General features: G+C 37.0%; 1 protein-coding gene across 1 annotated transcript in view; it reads right to left on the minus strand.

Annotated features, from left to right (window-relative positions):
* Positions 1–15,785, minus strand: part of mkln1 (muskelin 1, intracellular mediator containing kelch motifs) — a 34,688-nt gene extending 18,903 nt beyond the window's left edge. Inside the window, exons 1-9 of the mRNA XM_066667087.1 lie at positions 15,698–15,785; positions 13,623–13,692; positions 9,592–9,734; positions 9,261–9,349; positions 6,782–6,891; positions 4,721–4,913; positions 3,945–4,022; positions 3,580–3,645; positions 2,644–2,756 (exon numbers count right to left, since the gene is read on the minus strand). Of these exons, the coding sequence (XP_066523184.1) occupies positions 2,644–2,756; positions 3,580–3,645; positions 3,945–4,022; positions 4,721–4,913; positions 6,782–6,891; positions 9,261–9,349; positions 9,592–9,734; positions 13,623–13,692; positions 15,698–15,777 (942 nt within the window). The 5' untranslated portion in view covers positions 15,778–15,785. The remainder of the gene's footprint in view (positions 1–2,643; positions 2,757–3,579; positions 3,646–3,944; positions 4,023–4,720; positions 4,914–6,781; positions 6,892–9,260; positions 9,350–9,591; positions 9,735–13,622; positions 13,693–15,697) is intronic.
* Positions 15,786–16,353: the final 568 nt, after the last annotated feature.

Below are 16,353 nucleotides of genomic sequence, written 5' to 3' on the forward strand. Positions count from 1 at the left end.
AACAAAGAAGTAAAACAGAAATCTCTGACTTGAACAACAACCAAAACACAGGGATAGACATTTGCAGTGTAGCAATTCTTGTACATGATTTTGCACCACCTCCACTGGCCAATTTAAAATACCACTGTGCTGAAACGTGTGCAACACCCGAATGAGTGTGGTGTAAATAAGCAGTAATAGATTCATTTTATATGTTTTATTAACTTATTTATCTAATTATTTATTTTAATGGATAATTGTTCCTTTATATATAGGTGCTGTTTTGTGATTTTATTCCATCAGGATCAGCTATGTTTCATTTTTGAATAATGCCGTTTAAAAAAATTATAAACATAAAATACGAAATGGCATTTGGTGTTAACAGGTAGGCACTTACATTCTTTAATGCAATGTTCTGTTTTAAAAAAAATATACATGTAAAATGTTTTAATTATTCATTCATTCATTATTTGTAACCGCTTATCCAATTCAGGGTCGCGGTGGGTCGAGGGCCTACTTGGAATCATTGGGCGCAAGGCGGTAATACACCCTGGAGGGGGCGCCAGTCCTTCACAGGGCAACACACACACACACACATTCACTCACACACTCACACCTACGGACAATTTTTGAGTCGCCAATCCACCTGCAACGTGTGTTTTTGGACTGTGGGAGGAAACCGGAGCACCCGGAGGAAACCCACACAGACACAGAGAGAACACACCACACTCCTCACAGACAGTCACCCGAAGGAAACCCACGCAGACACAGGGAGAACACACCACACTCCTCACAGACAGTCACCCGGAGCGGGAATCGAACCCACAACCTCCAGGTCCCTGGAGCTGTGTGACTGCGACACTAACCTGCTGCGCCACCGTGCCGCCCTGATTTAATTATATACTATAAATTAATGAAAAATATACAAATATAGTTTAGTATTAGCCAACACTTACATTTAGCACTTAAGTGATACATAATTATGTGGTGGTGGTGGGTGCGTGCGTGTGTGTGTTGTTCTGGTGTAGAGTGGATCTGACACAGCAGTGCTGCTGGAGTTTTTAAACACCTCAGTGTCACTGGACTGATATTAACACAAATTGTGCAGCAACAGATGAGACTGTCACCTAATTTACTTCTACAAGGTGGACCAATGAGACAGGTGTCTAATAGAGTGTTTTATGAGGAGACTATTTCCATGATTAAAAAACACAACATGGAAACTCATGTCATTTTCTAGAAATTATGCAAAATATTGTGATTTTAGTGTCTAGTGTTAGTTCTAAAGCAGCATATCACTTGAAAGCTGAGAGAAAAGCATTAAGACTGCACATTGTTGACTGTAAGTGCACCATTGCTCCCTCTAGCCTTGGAGACACACTGATGTAAAAATGATAAATAATCCATATTTCAAGTGAGTAGACCTTAATATTTATAAAAATGATGCCATTGCCATTATTCTGTCTGTTCATACCTCCCGTGTTTTGTCTATCACATCAAAACAATTGCTCATGCCCAGAGTGAAGGATTAATTTATATTCACATTCAATTCATATCAACCACAATGTTTTGACACAAACGCTCAGGTTAAAAAATATATATATATTTCCATCACTTCAGGCTAACTGAGTCGGAATATGCAATGGGACATAAGACGTGATGAGACTGTTATTTTGCTTAATGGTTTGTCTTGCACTTCACAATGATTTACTCATTATCAAAAAGGCATTTGAAATTGAATTATATATAAAAAGATTAGTTAATATGAAAAGTTCATACTGCCAGGAAACACAAAGGAGTCTACGAATTAGTAAGCACGTGTGAACGCCTTGGGTTGTGTGTAGTCTCAGCCACAGATGCAGACGTCAGACACAGACGTCAATAGCTACAGTTGACGGAGAGCCTGATACTTTCAGTGTGCTAAGCTCGCCTCACAGGCAGGATTCTGCCGGTTGCAGTCTGATTAGCTGTCTGCCACCAATACACGTCACGCCAAAATAGCATGCGATTGGTCCTGTTGCGTGTCAGTTCAATTTCGTATCCTGCTGTGGTAGGCAGTTCTTGGCCACATTAAGTGGCAAAAAGAGAGTCTGACAATACACGACTAGGTTATGTTTAACTATTTTACAAATAGGTTGACTTCATTATGTTTAAAGTTATGAGCACTACAACATTGTGCGGAAACCACTTATTAACTGGCTGTAATGTGCAAGAAACCAATTACAAACAAATTACTTTTGAAAGCAGTCAAGAAATGCATGTAATTGTGATATAGTTCAAATGTTCAGGATTTGCTGAACGCTGTGGAAATTGCAAACTCCACTCCAAAGTGAAGCACAACATGTTTTTTTGGCTCTAGCCAGTAATACCTCTTCATACTGAAAGGTCTACTCCCTTACAATAGCTCAGAACACCACAACTCCACTCTGATTAGGTTGATTCAGTATTAGGTTACCTTGTGAATGGCCATGGTTATGAGCACAACTATGTTTGTATTTCACCGACCCCTGCCACAAGAGAGAATCTCAGGGGTAAATAACGTGAGACAAAAACCGAAGGTGCTTCAACATCTAACAGTGGAACATAGTATGCTGTTTTTGCTAAAAACAAGCTTTAAATCTGTTGCAAATACATCACCAAAGTCACGATTTCATGTTGTTTCACCTCTTTTTCTGTGTCTCTGGAGATACAAGCCCACTGGTTTTCCTGCACACTATAGGCCCAAAAGTCTGCCAAGTCCTGCGTGCCATCCCAACCACCAAACAGATATACTGTCTCTGTGCAAGAGAGAGACAGAGAGCGAGAGAAAGAAATGGAGAGAGATATTATACTGAGCATAATAACAGTTATAGCCTGCGGTCATTCTGAGAGAAGTTGTTTGGAACCAGATGTCTTCATTTCAACAGTCTCAAGCACTCAGCATTGCTTTGTTCTCCTCTTTTGAAAAGCAACTCAATGCCAATGCTCTTGAGATAAGGTATATACATAACAAATAATATAGCAATTGCTTCCACAATAAGAATATTTTTCATAATATGTGCGTATATGCAATTCATACATAGAAAAATAATAAAAAAACAACCATTAAATACATGCACCATTTCTGTTAGTTATGTAAATTAAAAGAAGTTACTTATGGTAAAATAACTCTTTTCAAGTAGCAGATCAGCACAGCAGTAGACAGTCATGACAGGTTGAGAGGCCTGGGTTACCATGGCAGCATTGCTATGGCAATGAGACATGGGGTTGAAGCTACAAAGCTCAGCTACAGAGGGGTAACTCAAGGCCACTCTGGCCGGAGGGCTACAAGAGAACACTGGAATTGATTACTCGTCTCAGCAGCAAAACTGCAGAGAAATGTCGCACGCAAAAAATAAAAATGCACAAATTCTCATTACCAAGTAAATATAGACAAAGTACTGCTAACAACTCAAACCCCCTACTGCAAGTTCAGTGATACACATCTAACGGCACATTGTTCTGCACATTCACTCTTAGCAGACACGTTTCCCCCTTTTTAGAGTAAACCAAAGATCAAGTTTATTGTCTGTAAGAATGTTTTGGGAATATTTCTTTATTAAAATCATGAGGGCATCCTACCTGTTTGTACATCGATAACCATCTGATGACCACCTCTCATGCCAGGCCGACTATCGTCTCCATCACCTAATAAACAAAAAGCAGAAGAAGTGGATGATCAGGAAGCAGCAGACCCTAAAAGTCCAACACAATTATAGAAGATAAAGTAAAGAAGATAAAATAAATAAAGGAACAGGATGATTTATGAGGGGAAAAAAACAGCAGCTGAGGAGGACATGAACAGAGAAGGGGAGAGAGAACAAGAGAATATCAAAACAGTCTTTTATCTTCCAGGCATACAAGACATTTAATAGCACAGCCATGCACTCCCCACAGCCTGGGAGACCACAGAGTGCCTGTATAAGAGTTGTTAACATGTACTCTACCTTTGGTGCATTTCGGGATAATCTGACTCCAACGAGGTTTGTACTCCTGCTGGCTGATGTATTGATTAAACAAGCCATCTGCAAAATGGGAAAAAATTAATAAATAAATAAACAAACAAACATTTGAAGTCAAAAACAGGAGAAGCAGGATGATTCAAGGGCTAATCTTTTATCATATGCTGTGAATAGTTTATTTTAAACTTCCAGACAACCAGCAATACTAAACTTGTTAAACCTGAACCTGTGAAAGTTCACTTGAGTTTGTTTAAAAATATCCCAGCTCTGACAGCGTAACCAGGAATGTTCCAAAACAGAACTTCTAACCTGATTGTTATAACCGATATGCAGATAAATGCAGATATTTTTTTAAAGGTCACAATATAATGTATTTATGCAAATGAGGATAAAATGGACAACAACCTAAATTTGCATAGCCATGTTATGTGACGCTAAAACAAGAAGCAAATGTTTTCTCCTTTTTTATGTAAATGTACATGAAGTATATGACTTTTACTGTGTCTTTCCTCAAAAGTGGAGGAGGAAAAATAAGAGAAATTTTTTAAATGTGATTTTTCTAATGTTTGAAGTTTTAATAAAAATATTAATGTTTTTACATAAAATATTAAATTGTTTCTATAAATTAAGCTTAAACCTAGCAATAAAATGTAGTGGGTTAATATGACGAAAGTTTCTTAGACCTAATGTTGGCTCAGTTTAATGTCAGAAAATTAAAACTGTGGAGGCAAAGTGACAGCTATACATTAGTACATGATTACCTCTAACAGCCTTGTCAATAAGCTCTTCACAGGCGTCAAAGTCTCCACGCAGGACCAAGCGTTCATGGAGGTGAGTGAGCATAGGGTGCTCCAGAGCAATACGTGTCTTTTTCTGCAGGGACTCAAAGGCCTCTGTGTAGTTGTGTTGCCGGAAGTGCTTCAGGCATAGGCGGATGGCCTCCTGTTCACGGTACTGCATAGGGGACAAGAAATTGTTCAAAATAAAAACTATAGTACTTTGATTTAGGGCTCACTTTGTACCCAAAACAAAGCAAAAGATTTGTGTTATCTAGATAGCTGACTAAAGTTATGACTGAGGTGCAAACAATACAGTTAATAATTCACTACAAATTTAGTACATTCACAAGCTTACTCATTCATTTTCCATAAACGTTAATGAATACAATGATATGGAGCTTATAAAGTAACGCATTTCACTGTTCTTAGTAGTAGTTCTGTATACTACAGTTCCATTGTATCTAAGCTACCATGCATTCACTATAGGGTATGAACTTCACACTTAATCGGCCAACAGATGTTCAGAGGGAAGGTGCTTCAGGCAGAACAGATATCAGCTTTCTCATTGGTTACGCAGGATGTGACAACTCCGACTCACTGTACACGTCATTTGTTTGAAACCCCTAGTGATTTTCTCAGATATATTAGTATTTTCTAAACAAACAGCTACCACTGCAATATTCAAAACCCACCAAACACAGTCAGGGAATTTGGTGACAGGTGTGACACTACATGTACATTTCTTTTTTCTGACAGATAATGTAGTGTCATCAAGAATTTTTTTTTTTTTTTTTTGAGTTGAAAATTGCTTGTCCAGTCCTTACAAAACTGGGCCACAGCGTATTCTGCTCTGATGCAGCGTATTCATTTTTAGGGACCATAGCCAAAAGGAATGCACTGATCTGATATTAGGATCAATATCGGTCCCGATATTAACAAAATCCGCTGGATCAGGTATCGGATAAATAGGTAGATGCATGAGACAGATCAACTCACTTTCAATTCAAAAAAGTTATTGAAGCTACTTTTTTTTCCCCTCATTTTCGGCTTGCATGTTTACAGTGTTTGATTACTGATTGTATTTAACCAAGTTAGTTGTTTATTATTAGGTTCAGCTGGTAGATTTTATTTCTGTACACTAAATATGTAAAAATAAAATTTATTACTGTTTGTGTGTTTGTCAAAGAGAAGCTACATTTTTAAATTTTTGACTGACATTTTATTTATTTTCATGTATTTTAAGAAGTTTGACTCTTTTTTTTTTTTATTTGAATGCTGTGCCAAGGTCCTTCACAACTTTTAATTTTAGCGACAAATAAATAGTATTTCAGTACATTTATATCTATGTGGTAATTTGTTATATTTTGTTATTATTTTTGTTAATTATGTTTAAGTCTATTCTTGTGCTTTAAGTCTCTCCCAAAAGGTTTATGGTTTACCAATTCAACAATGGTATTGGATCGGTATGGGGTATAGACTGATTATGTATCGTATCGGAACTGAAAATGTCGGATCAGTGCGTCCCTAACAACCAATAGACAATACAGCACGAATTACGTTAACTCTCCAAACTCCATCAGGTGTAGTACTGCTTACAAATTTTAGTGTACTTTTATCAAAGAGCTAAACAACATCAAGCTTACTGCCCAAAAATAGCACACCTCTGGATTTATTTATCTAATTAATTGTTTTTGGTTTATGTCCCATATTAAGTCTTTTTATTTATTTCAGTATTTATTTAATTTGTTTTAATATTCCTCATTGAATTTTTCCCCCTTTATTTAATTCCACTTTTATTCATTGATTTATTTATTTCTAATTTATTTATTTTCTAATTCCATATTAATTTGGATTACAAAGTAACACAAAATGTACAACACTGAGAATACTGGAATTATACTAATACAATATATACCAATACAAAATACACCAGGGGTGCACTCTCAACCATCTGGCACTGATCTATCTTGTATAAACAGTAGTGAGTAAAGAACCATCTGTTTCTTACTGAGGTGTCAGCACTGGTATAACAGGGGAACTCACCTTGCTGTACCAGTTAAGGCATGGCTGGACTACATCTGGATCTTCTATTCCATGAAGCTCAATGTACCAGATACTGAAGTTAAAACTGGGGCCCCATGACATCAGTGGTACTGAATCAAACAAGACAGCAAAATAGAATTAGGAACAGGCACTGCAAAACATTTGCCATTTTAATTACTTATATAAAGATATATAAATCTAAATAAAACCTTATGTTAATATATTGTAACTATCAATGTAATTTACAGGGCAAGATCTTTTTGAAGCTAAATCTGAAAATCCATTGACACTATGCCAAAGTGCTAGATGTAAACACCCGAATCATACACAATTAATAGCATAAAACTGAAAAAAAGATTTGTAATTTGAAAGGTCATGAAAAGCAATGAAAAATAAATGTTTTTCCACTAACAGTTTCATATATAAAAATTATTTGCATCAGTCAGAGTAGTTAACAGCAAGTAAATGATGTTATGGTCTTTATTCAAACCTGAAGTATAGATATTCCTGTTTCAAAAATGTGCACATAGTGATAGAAATAAGAGTTTTATACATATATATAATAAATATACAACAAATGACCACTGGAAAAGGAACACCTACCTTGTACACTCATTGTCTATTTACTTTCATTGTCTATCAGCTCCACTGACCACACAGGAGCGCTTTGTAGTTCTACGATTACAGACTGTAGTCCACCTGTTTCTCTGAATACTTTCTTACCCCCATTTCACCCTGCTCTTCAAATGTTCAGGAACCCCACAGAGCAGGTATCATTTGGGTGGTGGATCATTCTCAGTGCTGCAGTGACAATAACGTTTTTGTGGTGTGTTAATGTGTTGCACTGGTATGAGTGGATCAGTTACAGCAGGGCTGCTAGAGTTTTTAAAGCCCTCAGTGTCACTACTGGACAGAGTATAGTCCACCAACCAAAAGTATCCAGCCAACAGATCCGTGTCCACCGATGAAGGACAACCAACACAAACTGCAGCAACAGTCTCTCATTTTACATCTACAAGTTGGCCCAATGATGTACCGTATTTTCCGCACTATAAGGCGCACCTAAAAAACTCAAATTATCTCAAAAGCCGACAGTGCGCCTTATAATCCGGTGCGCCTTATATATGGACCAATATTGAGCCAGGTCTCGCAACTACAGTAAGCAGCCGCCTACTTCATTTTCTTCCGCGCGCGGTGCATGCTGGATATATACCGGTATATATTTCATTTCCATTTGTTTTTTATGTAAAGACCCCAAAATGGCTCCTATTAAGAGACACGCATATGATGCAGAGTTTAAACTCAAGGCGATCAGTCACGCTGAAGAACACGGGAATAGAGGAATAACTTAGTAAAGTGAGCTTTACGTGTTTATTTTGTGTGCTGTGTGATTTTAACGTTTGAGCAACGTTGAGTTATTGATATATTGTTATCGCTTTGCACTATTTCGAGTGTTACTATATTGTGATTATTGAATCGAGGAAAAGTCCCCCCCCCCCCACTATGTGGGGTATATTAACATTGCACTACATGTTTTACCTTAAACTACGCTGGGTTGTAATCTATTAATAAAGTTGAACTGACCTATCTGACTGTTTTGTTGACATTCCCTTTAGCGCAGCTCCATCTAATTGATGCATAACGTAACCCCCAGCCTCTACTGTAGCGTCTATTGTATGCGCCTTATAATCCGGTGCGCCTTACATATGGAAAAAGTTTTAAAATAGGTCATTCAATGAAGGTGCGCCTTATAATCCGGTGCGCCTTATAGTGCGGAAAATACGGTAGGTGTGTCTAATAGTGGACAGTGAGAGTCCAAAGTGTTTAAAAACTCAAGCTGCACTTCAGTGTGTCTGATCCATACCAGCGCAAAACAAACTAAATGAAGCTTATAAAACAGATGAGTGAAGATGCAAGGTAGATGTTCCTAATCCAGTGATCATTCATTTTAGTTACACTACAAAGAAATATAGAGATGCTCTGAGTTATTACCGCTGTTATTTTCTACAGTGAGCTGTGTGAAGTAAAAATCCTTTTACCATCCAAAATTTTTAAAAACAAAGTAAATGAGCTGAAATGACTACAGCTTGTCTCCGGTTAGCCGGTTATATTCCATCACCAAGTACTTACTACTGCCACTAGTTTTGCAAAATGTTTGTTTCAATTTAGAAACATCAGACCCCAAAGAAGGTTCAGCAGGACTTGTTTACATAAAAAAAGGAACACTGTTAAAACTTTGCGTTAACAGTAACACAATATTAATGTGTTAATTTGATACCCCAAACAATGGACCATAAAAGATTACAGGTGAATTGTTTCTTGCAACACCTCACTTATCTTTCCAATAAATTGATCATCTCGTCACTTGTTTTTACTCACTTTTATTATTCCCCTAAACATGATGCCATGCAAGACAGTCACACTCACTGAGTCATTCTGGTTAGCTCATCCTGCTGTATCAGTGTGGTGAATCACTCACCTATTTTAACGTATCTGCAAGGGAACATCTGCTCATCTATCTTGTGCTTTAACGTAAATGTCTCCTTATTAAAGTCATTCTTAAGGCCACTGTGAGAAAAAGAGGAAAGATCCCAGGAAACCTTTCATGTAAAAATCATTTAGCAGAAGGCAAAATTCTTCAAGGAAAACAGTTGTGACAAATATATGAAAAAATGGAGTAAACCAAACACACAACCTGACAATTCTGTTAATTACATCTCATTTTACTGATGCTTTCTCATGATTAAACACATAACATACCCATGTTCTATATTGTTTAAATATTTAGCTGTACATCATCCTCCACTCACCTAGACAAGAGTTCAGTCATGTTTTCCTCGCTCATACCTCCAAAAACCTTAAACTTCTTCAGGTTGCACACATGGGTTTTCTCATATTTCCCATAGGTTATACTTAGAACAATGGCTGGTCTCTCCAGTTTTAAGATCAAGTACTACAGGAGGTGAAAAAGTATTATATCAGCAATTAAATTACATGTGCATTAGAATATGAAAACACCATATATTTCCAAAAGAAGATTTATAGAAATAGTTCATTAAAACAATTTGAGGCTGATGTCAATCACCATTTGTCATGTTTAAGAACCATACAATGTTTAAGAATTTATTTGCAAACAATGTTGTAAAAAATTCAAGTGAAGCATGCAGTCTTACAACTTAATGGAAAACACAAGTAAACATATTTAAGACTTAAATACTTAAGGAAAAAAAGGGAACCTTACAACACATCCTAGCACTAATTCTCATCATTTGCAAGCCACTCTACAGGAAATGTGGCCAATTCACTAGATTATTTAAGACTTCCATTTTACATACAGTTCAGTTTAAATGCACTTTGCATTACCCTTTTTTTTATTTAATTATTTTAGCCGTGCCACTGCCAACTATGCACTTTCATACCCTGGTACCAGTACTACTGTAAATAATAAATATGTGGTAACTCAAGAAGCTGAGATTCCTTAAAACTAATATTAAAGTGACCTTCTTTGTACAATCACTGTACATTTTATCTGCTGCACGAACCATATAGGCAACTTACAGTGGTCAGGAACCCCACAGAACACTGCAGATATTACTGGAGTGGAGGACCACTGTCATCACTGCAGTGACACAGATGTACCTGTGGTGTGTTCTTGTTGTTCTGGGATAAGTGGAGCAGTACTGCTGGAGTAATATTTTTAGAACAACGTCCAATCACAGTCAATATTATTTGACAATTCTTGGTGGAGGCAATAGCACCAGTCACTGTAGTGCTGATGATCATAAAGTACACAAATAATACCCACTCTGTGTTGGTCCTATGGAGGTCTTGAACATTTAAAAACAGAGTGGCTAATAAAGTACACAGAGCAACAGATGGACAACAGACTATAAATGTAGAACTACAAAGTGCACATTAAAGTGATTTTAATTTTATAGCTGAACACTGAATACCCTTCCAATGTGACCTACTTCCAGAGAAAGAAAAAATTCTAATGAAGCTTTTGCACCATATTTTTGAAAGCCATGAACCAAGGACACCAGGCCATTGAAAACTGTCTTAGTAGCATTTTATCATATAGCCTTGGCTTTTACAAAGACCACCAGAACCAATTAAGCCCTGTCACTTGATAAGAATCTATATAGCATTACTTTCTCTTCACAGCACCAATGATGGAAATAAACAGGACAAGGTGAATACAGCATTTCATAACATTCATCTTTGCCGAATTTTAGGCTATAGAAAACACAGCATAATTCAGTATATCAAGCATAAATAACATTTATAAATTGGTAATAATATATATTAATCATAATAATAATGTTTTATTAGTCTTTCATAATGTAAAAGACTAGTCCAATTCTACTAGTACAACAAGTAATATTAATAATATTTTTTCAATTAATGTCAGGAGGTGGCAAGCCTGACTCCCAGTGATTAGCGATAAGAAGCTTGCGTTTCACACAGAAATTAATCTGAGCAATAATCTCCTGAAAGAATCTAGTGATAGTTATTTGACTACCGCTCAATATGCCTCAATACATGTAACACCTCAGTGACCCCATTTACACCTGGTCACGTCATCTTGTCATGTCTTGAGTATCAGGATTATATTTTTAGACCAAGCAATGCAAAACATCTGTCTCTCCAAGACGCACTGTACAACAAAAACTCCCCCCACATCCAGTACATCACTGGAGACGTAAGACATATCTACAAGCTAGAGAATCATGAAGGAAGCACATGGTTTATAACAAGAAGAAACAAAATGCTTAATAAGAACGTGGACAGACAATATTAACAATTTAATATTCATATAAGCTCGGTTTAAGCTAAAGTAACTGATTACAAATCGGCTCAGAAACTTCACTTCACTCAAGCTCTAGAAGTTTAAGCATGCAGAAGTAAACCTACTGTCAAACTTACGTGACTATGAGCAAATTTAACACTTCCCTAAACCACAGGGATCACTACCTCTAACAGCGGAGGATTGTGTGGTTTAGTAACACCACAATATTTCAGGTGTGCAGTTAAAACAGGGGTTAAAAGTTGAACATGCATGCGAATGTACCCCAGGCAAAGCACTTTCAATTTCCTCTATGCCTAACCACAAGATTATCAGACCTGCACATACTGTGCCAAGGAGACAACAGAAACTTATTTTGTATATTACTGAAGGGGGTGGGGGGGGACACAGGTCCCTAATTTACAGAAACAAGTATCAACACTAAAGTCTATATCTTATAACACTGACTTCTACTTGCTGCCCTGCGATTCACGTTCATGGTACAGAGGTGCAGCATTCAAACTGAACAAAGACAGGGAGGATTTAAGGTGTATTGTCTTCTGTATGAATCTGCTTCCCGTCAACTCTTCTTAAATGGATTATGACGTCAGCAGCACTACATTATCTTGGAATATACAAGCTGCACATCATACAGTCCAACAAAAAGATATGAGTTCATCAAACCACAGGTTTTAAATGCTTCATTTACAATTCAATAAAAAAAGGCAGCAATAGACAGCTCCTATATAAGTTAATGACTGAGATGCAAGCAAAATTACAACTAACCTAAAGACTCATGTGAAACAACTCACAAGCATTTAACCTTCACTACCCATTTCCCTCTCTCACCTCTCTCAGCAAAGGCAGCCATATATTTCAGATGAGGAAGGGACAGCTATACAGGCTTTGTTCTCAAAAAAGAACACACTGCAGCTTATATCTTTCTAGGACACTTCATCTCACATCATTTGAAAATCTTCATGTGGAAAAAATGCATCTCAGTGCATTTGACTGAACCATTCAAATCAAGATTTCATATAGTGTCTATGCCATCCCTTTTTTGGGGGGGGGTTTTGTTCACATACAAATTCACACAACCATCTCATCTATTTGACTAGAGATCAGTCAGTTAGTTAATTGATTTTAGCACCAGTATCATCATTGGGACTTTGATTAGGTATTTGGAAAAACAATTTTCACTTACTAAAGATCTACATTTAGAATCATAAGGGAAACTGCTAAAAAAAAAATATGGATGTTGTATTTCATTGGCACAAGTGGCATTATCAGCAAATATTTATGTAATTAAGAAACTGAGATCACTCATGTGTTTTTTTATCCAAACCACTGAAAAATTTGGTGAGCTGAATCTTGGCAACACCCATCACAACATAGTGAGGTTTTTACCTAACATTACATCAAAAGATATTGGTGGTTTTATTGTACAAGGATCCATTGGGAAAGAGAGGAGGACCAAGAGCAGCTCAGAGGAGGCAAGTGACTCAGACACAGTGAGCTTCACAAACAAGGGAACCGTGGGTTTGGCTGCAGACAGTACGGAGATGCGAAAGAGCAGCCGATAGAGAGCAGCAGCTGCAAGCTCACAGGGCCCTAGGCCGGCTGTCTGCTTTTGGAGCTGGTATCCTGTGGTCCACAGGGCTCTCAGTGCCTGGCACTGGAGGAGGAAGAACAGGACATGTGCCTACACCATATCTGGCTTTCTCAGAGCTCAACTCATAAAGCCAATAAGTGTGATGGCTAATTCTGACATGCACTCCTACACTTCCCTGCTTCACTGTTACCACCACACCCCAACAACACTCATTGCACTGCATCTGTTAAATTGCTTTTTCAAAAGCAGGGCACTGCTCAAATTGAAGATTTACATAAACAAAGTAAAATACTCTGAAACTCATTAACTGCAAATTACACTAACAATGGTATGAAAAATCACTTGCTCCAGATTGTTTAGACATAGCTTTCAAGCTTATCCATACCATTTGACTGTATGTGTGAAAGTTTTCACATAGAGCTAAATGTGGCCTAGATATTTACCTGTGGAGGGTAATTACTTTCAGATGACCACCTGGAAGACTGGTCACTGGGTTTGTCCACCAAAATGTTCCTGACAACAAAAAAACAAAAAGCATGAGCTTATATTGTAACTGGTGACATTCATTACAGCACATGTAAAATGACAGAACAAAGTTAGCAGAAAAAAAAAGTGTCATTTAGACACTTGTATCAAACAGCAAATTAAATAATTCGAAGAGACAGTTCAATGGAAAAGTGAGTGGCGCCTACGTGGCCAAGTGATCTTTAATATTATCATGTATTTTGACACGATTATATGGATTATCTCTATATTTAGATTATTTGGCTACAATGTGACCATAGTTACATAACATTGGTTTACCAACTTGGGGATAAAAGCTTTAGAGACAAAAATAGTGACATAGGTCACTTATAGTGTCACATTACACTTCTAATAGTAGCTAGGAAGCAGCATGCACGTAGGACTAATAAGTTGAGTTCAACCGGATTCAGTTCAGTGTGAAATACCAAATAAAATAGTGTTTTTATGGTAACTTTTAAACTTGGCACTACTTCTGCATGGTATTATCTCAGCATTGCAATATGTTTCATGACAACTACAATTATTATTATTGAGAAATTATATTTTGCCATATCTCTCACCACTGGTCAAGGCTATTGTGAGCTAAGAAGGTGTTCAAGAAAAAACACTTTTACTGTATTAACTGCTCCTCTAGTAAATTTCAAAGTGAGATTTAAAAACAAAAAAAGCATGTATTGCTTTCAAATATAGCACATTTTATATTTTACATGTCTTACATTTAGCTAATAAATAATGCTATTTATGCATTAATTTTGAGCACCACATTTGAAGATGCACATTATTGTTTCTTTAAAAACGCCAACAAGAAGTTAATTCCCACCTATGTACATATATTAATGTCAATTGTTATGTTATTTTACCACATTTAAGGCATGGATAGATCACTTTTGCTTACTAACCTGTTAATAATAGCCTGCAAGTGATAAAATTAAAAGGTGTCATATTTCTCCATTAGCAGCTGCTTCAGCAGCATCCACTGAGGGCCAACAATAAAGTGAAGGCTAGAAGTGCGTGATAATATTGTATATTTTATTGTGTTAAAGGTTCTCGCATAAGGACATCCTCCTACGGAGTGTTACATTATTAATAAAGCTAAATAACCCTGTTGAACTAGACAGTGCAGTATATGAAATGTCGAATAAGATTGAGTGCTCCTATATTGAATTATGGCACAGGTAAGTCGCCGTATGTCAATAAGTTTAAATTGTGATATATTTTTTAACCGTCAAAACGAACTGGGTCTAAAACTAACACTAACAGTACTAGCATGTTAATACCTTTAGCATAAAGTTGAAGTTGATCTACAACGTTAGCTATATATCAAGAACTAAAAATTGTTAGTATTTGAAAACAGCGTTAAAATGTTCATGGAGAAAAAAAAAAACCACAAAGCTAGAGGATGCCATCTTTCTTTTTTAAAATTACCAGGTAACTGACGATAACAAGCAAGCTGTCGTTTTTTTCCATTCACAATGATTTATTTAACGATAACACTGGCTGCAGACATGACGTACATAGATTATTAAACTGTTTTCTTGCTTTATCTATACTACAGCAAAACAATTTCCGCGCTTGAACTTGTCCCAATAAAGCTAAAGCACGCTTCTTGCAGAAATGTGTCCGTTCCACCTTAACTACAGAAGCAGTTCTTCAGACATTTAAGGTGGAAAGGTAAATTCGAATAAGAAGCTGGCGACCAAGAAACCAGTTTTATCATGGTGTTTGCACCGCTAAAACAGGTGGGCTGTGAGCTTGGTCACAGTTAACCGAGAAACAAAGAACAACACGCCTCCGAGAGCTTAATAATTTTATCTTTTGGAAGCTGTCTGTAATAGAGCCTAGTGCCTTGCTAACGTTAGATGAAGTATCGGCACCATTACTGGGCCCGTTCTCCACATCAGACTACGAATTTAACAGCACACACTGATTTACAGCCACATTGCAAACGGGTGAACAACAGAGGCCAGGTGTTGTTTTCCGTGGTGCTACTCACTCTGGTAAATATGTCGAGGAGTAAGAACTCCATTTATATACACTGTAGGACAGCACTCTGCTCTCAGGAGCCACCGCCATCTTGTAGCACAAATAACAAGCAGCGCAATCTACAAGTCTAATGTGGGAGTGACAGTGTCTCTTAAAGAGACAGTCCCCTGCGACTGCCTCTCTACTGTCCCTCAAAAAGTGCCTTGCTTTCTCTCTGGCATTCTCTCTTGAAGTGTCTAATAATACTCTCCCTTAAAGTATCTCCCATATTACCAGAAATCTGCTCAAGTAATCTTTTGTTATTAATAAACGCATTACTGCAGTAAAAGCAGGAGTAAATTATAAAGTATCCATTCAAAAATTTGCTTTCAAATATTGAGTAACACACAGAACTGCAGTGGAACATCTTAATACATCCAACACATTTATGACCAATAACAGAGCAGTACATATGCCGTGACCACCAAAACAGAATTAACTACAACAAAAACAATAAACTGAATGAAAAGCACCATCTGAAGTTGGCCTGTGGGGAATTAGTAACTAAATGTGAATGGCTAAATACAAATCAACTTGCTCAATCATATACTTAAGTAGAACTAAATATTGGATTGGAAAATATGATGTGATTTGTATGACCTGTACTTGAGGAAATACTGCTAATAT

The sequence above is a fragment of the Hoplias malabaricus genome, chromosome 4 (genome assembly GCF_029633855.1).
Source record: "Hoplias malabaricus isolate fHopMal1 chromosome 4, fHopMal1.hap1, whole genome shotgun sequence".
Taxonomy (NCBI): domain Eukaryota; kingdom Metazoa; phylum Chordata; class Actinopteri; order Characiformes; family Erythrinidae; genus Hoplias; species Hoplias malabaricus.